The sequence below is a fragment of the Hipposideros armiger genome, unplaced genomic scaffold (genome assembly GCF_001890085.2).
Source record: "Hipposideros armiger isolate ML-2016 unplaced genomic scaffold, ASM189008v1 scaffold_150, whole genome shotgun sequence".
NCBI classification, from domain to species: Eukaryota; Metazoa; Chordata; class Mammalia; order Chiroptera; family Hipposideridae; genus Hipposideros; species Hipposideros armiger.
This window is the reverse complement of record NW_017731500.1, coordinates 40757-52927: the sequence shown is the minus strand read 5'-3', so window position 1 is coordinate 52927 and position 12171 is coordinate 40757. Positions and strand designations below refer to the sequence as shown.

The window sequence follows — 12171 nt, the reverse complement described above, 5'->3', positions numbered from 1 at the left end:
CTTCCTCTTGTTCTTTCCTTCTCTGTGAAAATAAATTACATATTTAAAAATAGTTGATCTGAAAGAAAGGAACGAAGCCCCAAAGCTCACCCTGCAGCAGCGCCCAACGCTTCACAAAGGCCAGACCGCCGGCAATGCTTGGCCACACTTCTCATTCCTTACCCTGCAAGGAAGACAGCAGCTTGCACCCTGCCTGGTCATCCCAGTGCATTCTCCATGGGAGGGTTTTTGGGGGAGGCTGAGAACACGGGGCCTGGAGAAGGCAGAGTATGTTCATTGCATGAAGGTGCATGAGACCTCCACACCCACCCCTGCCCCAACCTTGTTAAATAGTCGCCATTCTGAGAAGACTGAATCAGACGGAAGTTCATGGAGCAGATTGGCGTGCGGACACCATTTGCAGTTTCTCTGTGTGTAGCTCGTCATTATAAAACATGCCATGTCCCACAGGGCAGACAATACAGACATGGGAATAACATTTGGCTCATTAATTCATTCATTCACCAGTTAGTTCATCAATATTTATTAAAGGCTGTTCGCTGCCATCATTCTAGTTGACATCAATTCCCGCACTGAACTCTCTCCTAGCACCCAAGTCTGTCTGGCACACAATTCTACGCCCTCAAATCCGCAAACGCCATCTCTCCTCATCAATTCAGCCACATGTCAGATGTCTCTGGGAGGAGCCATCTACCCTACAGTCTCTGTGAATTCTACAGCTACTTTACCATATCAGTAAGGTGCTGCCATATGGGCTGCAGGAACAAAGCCACCCCCTATGTGTGCATGTGTCCATGGACCTGTGTTGGGGGGTGAGGTTGTCCCAGATGGGAAAGTGGGACTGAAGGGGACAGACGGAGCTGGGACGAGTGTATCGCTCCCTTGCTCGTAATCTTGAAGGTCAAGAAAGGAGTTTCTGAGGGACCAGTGAGTGCGTAGGGGCCTCGTATATAGGTTTGCTAGGGCTGCCTGACAAAGAGCCCCCAACACTTCTCATGACAGACTCCACTTGGTGTCAGGCCAGATACCCTTCTGGAATTTTCAAGGGCTCTGTCTATCCTCCCAGAATTCCTCAGGGAGGACAGAGATCAAGTGGGACTGAGATGAGTGGTGGGGACACAGGGCTGGGGTCCAGGCCCCCGGGCCACTTGTCTGCACCACCATTTCCTGTCTGATAAAGGGAGGGGCCCTCTTTCACCCAGGCCACTGGGATTTTTGCCTTGACCTGAGTACCGCTTCTATTAATACCTTTTCAGGTAATCCTTTGTTTTCCCGTCTTTGTTTTCACATGCTCCCCACTAAACCACAAACTCCTGGAAAGGAGAATTGTTTTATTTTTAATCTTCATGTCTCCGTCTTTGGGCCCAGTACTTGGCACAACATCGGCAGCCATCAAATATTTTGTCAAATAAACAAATAAATGGTGCCTGGGCATAGAGTGCCCCCTGATGGAGTCAGAGAGTATGGCAGTGTCTTACATCTTGGCTGGAACAGTCTGTCAACTTGGAGGGAGGTGTCCTAGCCCTCTGTTTCTGTGCAACCTGTCCAGGTGTGAGGTCATGTGGGGCTGAGGTAGGCTTAGGGGTCCCTGGACAAAGTCTTGTGGGGAGGGGCAGACTGGGCCTTTGAAAGATGTGGCTATCCTAGGATAATAAGGGCCAGGTGGGAAAGGGACACCCAAGGCATGGGAGACAGAAGAGGAGGGAAGAGTTGAACGAAGTCTGAGCTGAGCTGACATGCAGAAGAGAAAGGGCTGGGATTCAAAACCGGGCAGTGAGACCCAGAGTCCATGCTCTTAATCACTGTCAGCATTCACCCACCCGCTCATTTCTTTTCAGAGCCAACTTTATGGATCTGACGCTATGGAAGGCTTGGGGCCGAGACACCAGGTCTCACAGCCACCGGCTTCGTCAAGTACCCCTGGAGGAGCCCCCTCCTTCCCTGGGGAGAGTTTCTGTTCCCCAGGGGTTGGAGAATGTACCCTTGAAATCGAGTCCCCCATTGACTTCTGTGCATCCTCACCTGTTCCTGGGAGTGTCCAGGGTCTGTCTGAAACCTCTTTTCTGCCCGCTGAAGCATCCTCCACGCTCCCGCTCCCTCAGGGCGTGGGTGCCGTGCCAGGGCTCCACCCAGACCAGCTGAATCAGATTCTCAGGGCAGAAAAAGGGGAAACAGCTTTGGAGAGGTGGCTCAGGCATGGGTATTTTTAAAAAGCTCCCCAAGAGAGTCTAATACGCATGCAGGGTTGGGGTCCCTGGCAGCTCCTGTATAAACAAGCGGGACTGGGAAGCACACTTGGACTATGACTTTCTCTGCTTCAGCTCAACAGCCCCTGCAGTGCTGTGCTAGTTCTATGCCCCCATCGCACACACGTGCACACATGCGCTCTGACCCCTGAAACTGCCCACGACAAAGCTGAGCCTCCTATTCTCTGGAGCTGGAAGCCTCAGCAACACTTAAGTTCTCATCCTTTGGTTCCTTTCCCGGTGGCCAACACGCATGTTCAGAAAGGGATTCCTGTCTGCAAGGAGCCTTGGAGCGGAGCAGCCTCCAGCCCAGAGCCTTACTGTGGAGAACTTAACTCCAAGCGGAGGGCAGGGAAGTGTGAGACGGGCTTCCCTGTCTGCCTTCTCAGTCCCCAAGGTGAGGCTCATGCCCTCCGACCCCCACCTCTAGCCTCAGCCCCACCCCTCTTCTAGGACACTCCAACAGAGGCAGGAAGTTGAACAGCAGCCTGCTCGCCCTAATGAGGCAGCTGGGCAGCTCCAGGTTGGCCTTAGAACGAGTGGTCTGGCTGGGCATCTGAGCACCCACTGGGTGTCACTGGCTTCAAACCAGGAGCCCAAGAGACCCCAGAGCTGAGCTCCAGAGGCCCCCATGCCTCCTGGGTGGCCTGGTGTGAGGGCTGGGCACTGTCCTTTTTCTTTCTCCATCACTTCTACCCCTTTTTTCACCTGTTCCTTCTTCACCATGCAGGGCCAGCCTGCCTCTCTGAAACCCCATACCCCTTTCCCAAGGGGCTGGAGCCTTCCACTTGTTCCCACTCTTCTGGCTGGGGATCTGGAAGGCTTAGTGCCACACACCTGGATACCTGTACAGAGAAGCCTCTCCACTTCCTGACTTGCAGAAATGGGACCAGTTTCCTGCTCAAGAAAGCTGGCAGTTTTGGCAACTACCAACAGATGGCACTGGAGCTGCTCCTGGCTGGTCAGGTGAGATTACACCTGAGTTCTAAGGAGAACAGCACCTCTATCAGGTGCAGACTTCACTGCTTCTTGCTTGGCTGCTGAGTCCTACTGCCTGATTCGTATTCCTTGGTTCTGGCCACTTCAGGAACTAGGACCAGGAACTGTTGCACCTTCCAGCACTGCCCCACCACCTGCGTGCTGCAGGGCTGGGTTTGGCCATCTGGTCCCCCCCCGAGCTCCACTGTCCAGTCCCTGTTCACTCCTTTTTCCACCACCCTGAATCTCTGGGCCTCTTTCATGTCCCCTTGAGGACAAACAGAGATGGGACAGACATGCAAGGGTGGGCTGGGATGGAGACGAGGTGGAACCCAGGCATCTAGAGCCAGGCAAGAAAGTCGGGAATTGGAGCATGGAAGGTGCTGGAATTCAGAGTGCGATGGAGCTGGATAAGAATGAGTTGGGAATACCGCAGGCCAGGCCAGGCCAGAGCAGTCAGTACATCTTGCCTTCAGCTCTGCTGGCCAGCAGCACCTCCACCACTGCACTGATTCCTCACTCCCTAGGGGAAGGTGGAGACACCCAGCCCCTTTGTCGGAATTTTTGAACGGCACACTTTGGTTCTTGTTTTTTTGACAGCCTTCGCCGGTTTCACCTGCTGCCTCGGAATACGAAGGGAGACACAGCCCCACCTACAGTTAGGGCTCACCTCTTACAAAGCACAAATAACTCTTGTCTTGCCTCAAGTAGCCTTGGAAACACACACACATTCTACCAGCTTCTGGAAGTGCCTGTGGGAAGACCACCATGGTGCTGGGACAGATGAGCAGTGGGGTCACAGTGGTTATAGGGGTGTGTGGGGGGGAGGAGTGGGAAGGAACCTTCTGACCTTGCTGAGGCCTTCGGAGTTGGGGTCATCCTCACAATGTCAGAAACTCACACATGCAAGTTCCAGGGCAAATGTGCCTCCTGAAGCCAAATATTAGAGGGTTATTTTTTTGTTTTGTTTTGTTTTGCTTTGGGGGGGGGTGTCTGTACTTTTAAAAAATATTTTATTACTAGTTTCAGGTGTACAGATAAATATTAGAGGTTTTTGAACCGACCCCCTTGCTGGTTCACCCCACCTTTCGTCAGCACAGCGGCAAGAACTGACAGGGTGGGTTTTGTGTTCCTCTGGCCTGAGCCACGTGCTGGGTGAGGTGCGAGGAGGAAGTGGAGGAGGTGGCGGTGGTGCAGGCAGGTGGGGCCGGGCTGCGGGGACGGAATCTCCCAGGCAAGCCTGTCAGTTTAGGTTCTCATGGCCACAATTGCCCAACATCCTCTTCCCCCTCATGTTCCTGGGTCAGCAGTTTGAGCACCATCCACTGCTTCTCATAGCCACACTCTTCCTGCCCTCTGCAATCACTCCCCCACCCCGCTCCCCAAGAACCATGATATGGTGGACAGAAGTTTGGGGGTTAATACCTACACACATATTCAACGTGATCTTCAGGTTAGTTACCACATCTCCCTGAGTTGTGAGGTACTGAGACTGACACATGTACGTGGTGGGAGCTCAGTAAAGCACAGCTTAAGTGACATGTAAGTGAATTCGCGTGTCCATTCTCATTTTGAGCCTCTTGTGAAGTGGGCAGGGTGAGCAGCAGTACTTCTATTTCACAGAAGGGGAAATGACCGAACAAGGACGCACAAGCAGCTAGGATGCAACTCAGGACCAGGACCCAAGGGCCGGCCATCCCTGCTCTGCTGTCCCCATTGTCACAGCCAGGGGTTGTCTAAGACCAGCTCCCCTCAACAACCTCCAGCCCCAGTCCTGCTCCCTGGAGGGACCCCAGGTTATTACCTGTGATTCAGGAGACGCTGGAGAACAGTTCCAGAAGGAGGTGGCCCTCTTAGAAGCCACCAGCTCTGTGTGTCCCTGGGGAGCTGGGAGAGGGGGTTGTTGGTTGTTGGTGCGTAAGCAGCTTGAGGCTGCCGCTGCTCCCCCTTCCAGGTATGCAGACTGCTGGCCTCTGCTGGAACCTGGTTTTTGTTGAATTTAGGTGAAATTCATGAATTTTAAACGCTCAGTGGGATGGATGTTAACATGCTCTCACCATTTTAAGTTCTATCCCTTTCTTCTCCCTGGGGGTGGAGTTTGGCAAGAGGACAAGAGAGGCCTCTCAATGCCCTGACCTCTGTATTTGTCCCCAAGTCCAGTTTCCCTTCCCTGGGAAGTGTGGTAGGCATGTGAGTCTAGGGCTGTGGGGGCCCCATGTGCTCCCTGCTTTTGTGAAGTTCATGAAAAGGAGAGCCTGCAGTGACACCCCCGAATACAGAAATAGGCATTGCAGGGTACAGGGATGCAGGGTGGGGAGAGCAGCTCAGAGAGGCTTGGAGAAGGCGGGGGGTCGTCTGAGGAGACATCCACGCCCCTCCTTCTGCAGATTCCGATCCCTGTGACTGTGACATTGACGAGTCCCTAGACAGTCTCTCCAGGTAGAGCCAGGAGCAGGCCCCTGGCTGGCGGGGTGCTCCCCTCCTGAGCGGCCCCCAGAGGTGCCGTGCTGAGCTCCACAGGCCCCCATCAGGGCAGGTCTCAATCCCCCCTTCTCCAGGTCCAGGCACCTGTGAGGAGGGCCAGGGCCTGCAGGGAGCCGCTCTGTGCACGGGGAGGGCTCTCAGGCCTCTGGCTGGGACTGCCACCCATCTGCTCACTCACAGCTTCCTCTTTCTCTTACCGCCACCAAGCAGGAGAGCACATTACTGGCCATGATTACCAGCTGGTTGTGGACTGTGGGTTGTTTGAGCTGCCTCGGCGGGTCTGGCCACGCTGGGGGCAGCTTTCCCGGAAGTGGGCAGGAGGGTGGAGTGTGAGAATTTCCCGGGAGTCCAGACAGGGGTGGAGCCAGGACATCACGCTGGTCTCACCCAGGCTCCTGGGGAAGGGAAACCAGTTGCTCCCAGTCTGTCTGCCTTCCCTGTTACCCCTCCCCAACTGCTTTTCATTCAGCTGGTCCGTTTGCTTCATGGGTCTGCAGTTATTAAACCCCCAGCTATGTCCATTCAACCACGACCAAAGCACCTGGCAGGTAGGAGGAGGTGCTCAGGGACTGTCCGTCCCCTCCCGGCCCCTCTCAGCCCAGCTAACCCAACTGTCAAACTCTCCTTCCCACTGCAGCCATGTCATGTGGTCACTTCCCCTCTACTCCTAGGGCGGGGCAACCTCTTGGCCTCCAGGCCGCACGTGAGCCCCTCAGCCCCCTCCAGCCCACTTGGAGTTTGAGGAGGAAAAGGCAGAGTGGCTGGGGAGCCGCCGACTGCCCTGGGGAGAGGAAGGCTCTGACTTGTGCTGCAGAGGGAAGTTTTACTGAGAAGCCCTACAACTCAGTCACCCCCAAATCTTTTCTAGGGCCCCTACAGTTCGAAGAACTCAATGCTGCTGCTGCAAGTGTGCCCGGCGCGCCCCCACCCAGCACCACCGACACCCTCCCCGCTGGCCCCCGAGCCCATGTGTCTCAACCCAACGAGAGGTCTGGTGGCTGCAAGGCCCGGCCTGAGAAAGGGGGCTGCGGCCTGCGGCCCCAGGGTTGGGCTTCCCTACATCGTGTCTGCTAATCGTCAGTGGGCAGCAGCAGGGGAAGCGCCATTTCCTTAGTTTCCTGACACCATGTGGCGGGGACCAATTCCCCTGGCCTTTTCCTCTTCGCCATAGTGTTTCTCCCTGTTCCTAAGGAGAATCGAATCCCGTAGATTATTTATGAAGCATGGTCTCCCATTGCTTCTCATTAAAGTTGTATTCCCTTGGGAAAAAACTGGCCTATAGGTATTATTCCACCACATTTGAGTATTTTCATAATTAATACACTATTTATTCCCACAGATCAGCTATTATTACCAGCAGTTTCTAGGAGCCACCGGTTTCGTTCAAGGTCGTGCCGGTGGTCAGTGGACGAGTCACACAAGAACCCAGCCTCCTGCTTCTCAGTCTGGGGCGTCTCCCTCTTCACCTCGACATTCAGACCGTAGCAATGCCTTTTGGTGGTTGACTTGAAAAATATGCATTTCTGGGGCAGCTTTACAAGTATTTGACAAGTAAACCAACGAGTGTGATGCCTGTCCTACGTTTTCCTGTTTGGTTCAAGATCTTGATCTTGGGCTCCAGCAGTGTTGGTTCGTCTATGACTGCCGTGTCCAGAAGGTGAACCAGCAAGCCTCCTCGGTTCCCTTGCACTCTTCGGGCGAAGGTGCTCCCATGGCCAAAAGAGCTTGCTGAGTCCCTGCTCTGGGCCCAGTAGGGGCCACACAGGAAGGTCACAGCCCGAGGAAATTTCGGGCCAAGTTCAGGACATGCTTTCAAGACGTTCTCTGACCATCAGACCACAAGGTAGTGAGGTGATGGGGTGGGGGCGGCTCACTGGAAATAATGTACAGAAACTGCAACCCAAATGGGATTAAGTAGGAAAGTGTGCAGCTCCTGGGGTGTCGCAGCCAGCCACCCCAGCTTTGCTCCCTCAGGGCTCTCTGTTTTCTGACCAGCTCTAGGAACAGAACCAAAACGAAGCTGAACAAGGAAGCAGCACACAGGAAGAAAAGCAGAAGTGGGAGCCTTGGAGACTTGGCCGTCCTCTTTGAGGAAGATCGAAGCTTCAGGCCCAGTTGGGACCCGATGCTGCTGCAGGTGACCTCTGTGCTGGAGAGATGACCCAGCAGGACCGCGCATCGTGGCTGCCTTCTGCTCTGGCTCTGCTGCTTCTCTGGGCCCCAGGTGAGGGGCTGCCTGGGGGAGGGTCAGCGGGAGGGAGGGAGGGCAGAAGGGGTAGGGCTGCAGGGAGGTGCTACGGAAAGCACCCTGAGTCTGGACTCCATACTGAACTCAGAAGGGGACACGCTGTAACCACCACATAAGGTGGACAGATGGAGGGACCACAACCTGGGGAGGGAAAAGAGGCGAGGGCTTGTCTCTCGTCAGGCATCCGCCCGACCTTAGATGAGCCACAGTGGGGCGAAGGGGTTGGCACAGAGGAGGGGCTTGGCGGGAGGTTTTCAGATGAATTAATACAGGAAGGAGGGCGAGAGGCAGGAAGGACGCTGCCAGCGGAGTGGGGGGGAGGCTGGCCGCCCTGAGCGCACCCGGGGCGGGCTGTGTTTTGACGGGAGATACCCTCCTGGTTCACGAACGAGTTCCAGGATGTGGAGGAAGTGTGGGGGCTGGGGAGGAGCTTGTCATGGTCTCGGGGACTTGGAAGTGTGCAGCCAGGGCCCCTGGAGGGCTGGGGCCTAAGGGCCAGCGGGGAGGTGGGGACAGGGAAGCAGGATGGCAGTGGGAAGAGGAGGACAGGGAAACTGGGGGAAGGAAGGGAAGGGAGGCTTCCTCCAGTAGGAAGGACAGGGCCTCCTGCCCACTGTTCATCTCCTGTGCTTCTCGGTAGCTTACAGCTCGCCTCAAACAGGTCCTGCAGTCTGGTGAGGTTCATTTGTAGGATATTAAAAGTCTTGTTAGTTGTTCTGCTTCTAAATGGCACGTTGTCTCAATTCTGTTTGCTATTCTATTTCTGTCGGAAAGCTATGACTTTTTGTGAATGAATTTGGAAATCCTCTTACCGCTATTTTGTCTACTGACCCTCTCAGTGTCCTTGTGTGTTTCACGGGATCTGCCCGCATCGAGCGCTTGCGGCGCCTTCCTGATATCTGCCTCACTCACCCATTTTCTCACTCAATGTCCCCAAATGCCCCGTGAGGCCTACCAATTATCACCATTGGACAGATCAAGCATCTGAAGCTCAGAGAGGTTAAGTAACTTGCCTCAGGACACACAGCTGCTACACCATTGAGCAGAGACATAAACCCAGATTCTTCTGATACCCTTCCCACTACACCTTGGCAATCGCTACTGAGCATCTCAGTAAGTGTCACCCCTATGACAGGGCTTGGGAAAGCCTTCTCTGCAGGGCATCTGCTTACCCAGGCCAGGAGAGGAGGTCCTGATGGGTCCCCTGGGGAGTGACTGACAGGAGCTAGGCTCAGCTTTGGCACCTGGAACACAGAGCTGCGATGGGGATTAAAGAACCTGAAAACACAAGTTAATTTAAGGAGTTCTAACCCTAGGAAAAGAGAGCAAGCCCCTCCCCCACCCCTATTTGGGGGCCTGATCACAAAATTGCAAGGGTGACAAGCAGCTGCACACACAAGTGCCCAGGGGAGGGGACGAGTCCTCTGTGAGGTGGCCAGCATCGGTGTCACACGCATCACCTTACTCTCCCAGCTCTGTCTCTGAGAGCTGGAAAAATGCAGACATAAATCTTGGAAACAAAAAAATGAGCTTCCTTGAAAATTAAGTCTATAGGAGGAGCCAGGCAAACTGAAGTCAGACAGGATGGAATGAAGGTCGTCATCTACGGTAAACTTCTCGTGTGTGTGAATGATTTTTATCTACAATTTACCTAGCATCTCCAGTGTTTTGGGGACTGTTTGGCAGCCCTCCCTCTGCCCTTGGTGGTAGTCCCTTGGTGGGAACAGGCCCGTATGTGAGCAGTTCTTCAAGTCCCTGGGGTGCTCAGGGTGGGGGTGGGCCTCGGGGGTGAGCCTCCAGGGTGCTTGGGGTGGGGATGGGCCTCCCGGGTGCTTGGGCGAGTTCTGACAGTCCTGACAAGTTTGGAAGTGGGAGGTCCCTGGTCAGTGAGAAATGGGAAAGGCAGCAAGAAACAGGTCAGGGTCTGGAGGAAGGGGCTGCTGTGATCAAAACCTTGGAGTGACAGAGGAAGGGGAGGACACTCCAGATGTGATCTGGGTGATAGAGGATGACTGATGTGAAGGGGGAAACCTATGGGGGTGACTCCTCAGCACCCCGACCCTTGCCCATCTGGTGACGAGCAGGACTCGGCTGTGTCTTCCAGGCTCTTGGTCTCTGAGTGGCCCCCGCACCGTGACGGGCACAGTGGGGGAGTCCCTGAGCGTGCAGTGTCAGTACGAGGAGGAATTCACAGGATATGTCAAATACTGGAGCAAATATCGGTATTTGTCACTGATGACGAAGAAGATTGTGGAGACGACAGAGTCAGAGAGAGAAGTGAGGCGCGGCCGCGTGTCCATCAGGGATGACCCTGCAAACCTGACCTTCACAGTGACCTTGGACAGCCTCACAAAGAAAGATGACGGCACATACGAGTGTGGGATCAATAAATGGGGTCAGGACCCCACGTTCCTGGTTGAGGTGTCTGTGTTCCCAGGTGAGCTGCACACCCTCCCCTGTACCAGCTCCGGGGCACCTGTAGGGTCTCAGGTCAGAGTAGCTGAGGCAGGAATCAGAATAGAGACTCGGAGCAAACCGTGAGGGAGAGACAGAGACAGAGACAGAGACAGAGACAGAGACAGAGACAGAGACAGAGACAGAGACAGGTAGGCTTCCTGGAGGAGCTGGCGTCTGTGCTCAATCTTGAGGAATGGGAAGGTGCTTGTCAGGTGAAGGGGAGGCCAAGAGAGCAGCATGTGCAAAGGAGAGGGGATGCTGTGAGTCCCCCTGCAGAAGCCCAGAGCGGGGTGGGGGCAGCTGGGAGCTGAGCCCAGAGGCAGGCAGGGGCGCGCCAACAAGTGACTCGTCAGGTTTGTAGTTCAGACAGACATTTCTGGCAAGCAGGATGTGGCTGTGGCTGGAGGGGGACAAGACGGGGTGTGGAGGGGACTTAGAGGTTCTCTGGAAGGCTGCGACCCTCCTCAGCAGGATGAATTCAGGACTCCTGGGGGTGGTACCCACATACTGTTAGATGTTCATTTGATCCAGGACAATCACGGGGAGACTTTGGCCCCAGGCTCCTCCATCCTGTCTCCTTCCTGAGTGGGCATTTTGTGTGAAATCAAACCAAAAAGGTGTCGGCAAGTGGTGGGAGAGTCAGAAGAAAGATCCCTGGGTCTGATTTGTGTTTCTGCATCAGCATCAACGTCAGCGCCACCTGCAAACATCACAAGAGCCAAGACCTCGACAATCACAGCCCAAATCCCAACTGTGCCCGCAGTTCGGCCTTCAGTGGATGACACCGTCAGTGCCAACAGCCAGGAGAACGAACAGCAGGAACAGCAGCCGAGCGGGAGCTGGGGGTAAGGCGCCCTAGTCCCCGTGTCCTGGAGGGGAGGAGCTCAGGGCGCCACCTCCTCCCCTGGCCATGAGGTCCTGGGGGAGGGGTGGGAGTCGCGCCCCTGCTGGCTGAGGTTTCTGGCTCCTTTTGCACCAGACCCAGGCCGGAAGCCACAGTGTGTATGTTCTAGCTTGGGCTGTTGGGGCCACGCTGGACCTGCGCTGGGCTCCGAGAAAAGCTTCTTGGGGAGAAGCTGGGAGGTGAATGGAAGGAAAGTAACATTTAATGAGAGCTGACAACACCCCACCAGGCACGTGCTAAATGCCTTACATGAGTGTTCTCATATGCTCCCCACTACAACCCTGTACCGTTATCGCCCTCGTTTACAGATGAGGAAACTCAGGCTCAGACAGGTTCAGTGATTTGCTGGGTCATGTAGCTATAAGAGACAGGCTGGGCTTCCAACCCAGGGTCATGTGATTCCAAGTCTTGGGTTCTTCCTTTTGAACTAGTGATTCTTTATCTTTTTGGGGGTCACAGAGCCCAGGAGAATCTGACAACGTTTGTAGACTGTCTCCCTAGAGAAATGCATGCTGTCCTAAACCATTTTTGGGGTTCACAGCCTCCCTATCCTGACAACACCTGGTGTCGTGCAATTCAGTTCCAGCCCTGACACCTGGAGTGAGCACAGACTCCACATGTTGAGGGCTCGGTCCCATAAAACTACCCGACTTTAGATGCCAGAGCACTTTGGGGATCCCCAGGCCACCGCACTTCTGGCCAACTGGATATACATTTGGGGGTTCCCACTGGAGTCGGAGCACATTACTCACCTGGGACACAGATGTGTTCCCCGACCAGGAAGCTCCTCCAAGCTTTGGCGTCCAGTTTTTATTTGGGTTTCATCATAGAGGCACAATTGATTGAATCACTGG

At 54.7% G+C, this 12171-nt stretch overlaps 1 protein-coding gene and 1 long non-coding RNA gene across 3 annotated transcripts in view; one reads left to right on the top strand and one right to left on the bottom strand.

Annotated features, from left to right (window-relative positions):
• Positions 1–26: 26 nt before the first annotated feature.
• Positions 27–6960, bottom strand: LOC109387189 (uncharacterized). Its single transcript, XR_002124931.1, has 3 exons — positions 5029–6960; positions 2023–2150; positions 27–163 (listed from the first exon to the last, which is right to left on the bottom strand). It is a non-coding gene; the product is annotated as an uncharacterized LOC109387189 (long non-coding RNA).
• A 510-nt stretch (positions 6961–7470) lies between these two features.
• The window catches only part of CD300A (CD300a molecule), a 12602-nt gene continuing 7901 nt past the window's right edge, over positions 7471–12171 (top strand). The window contains exons 1-4 of one of the 2 annotated variants that reach the window (XM_019650933.1): positions 7471–7551; positions 7704–7932; positions 10061–10393; positions 11096–11258. In XM_019650933.1, coding sequence (XP_019506478.1) covers positions 7866–7932; positions 10061–10393; positions 11096–11258 — 563 coding nt within the window. In that variant the 5' untranslated portion in view covers positions 7471–7551; positions 7704–7865. Of the gene's footprint in view, positions 7552–7703; positions 7933–9503; positions 9565–10060; positions 10394–11095; positions 11259–12171 lie in introns of those variants that run through there. The other variant, XM_019650934.1, reaches the window with a different exon arrangement.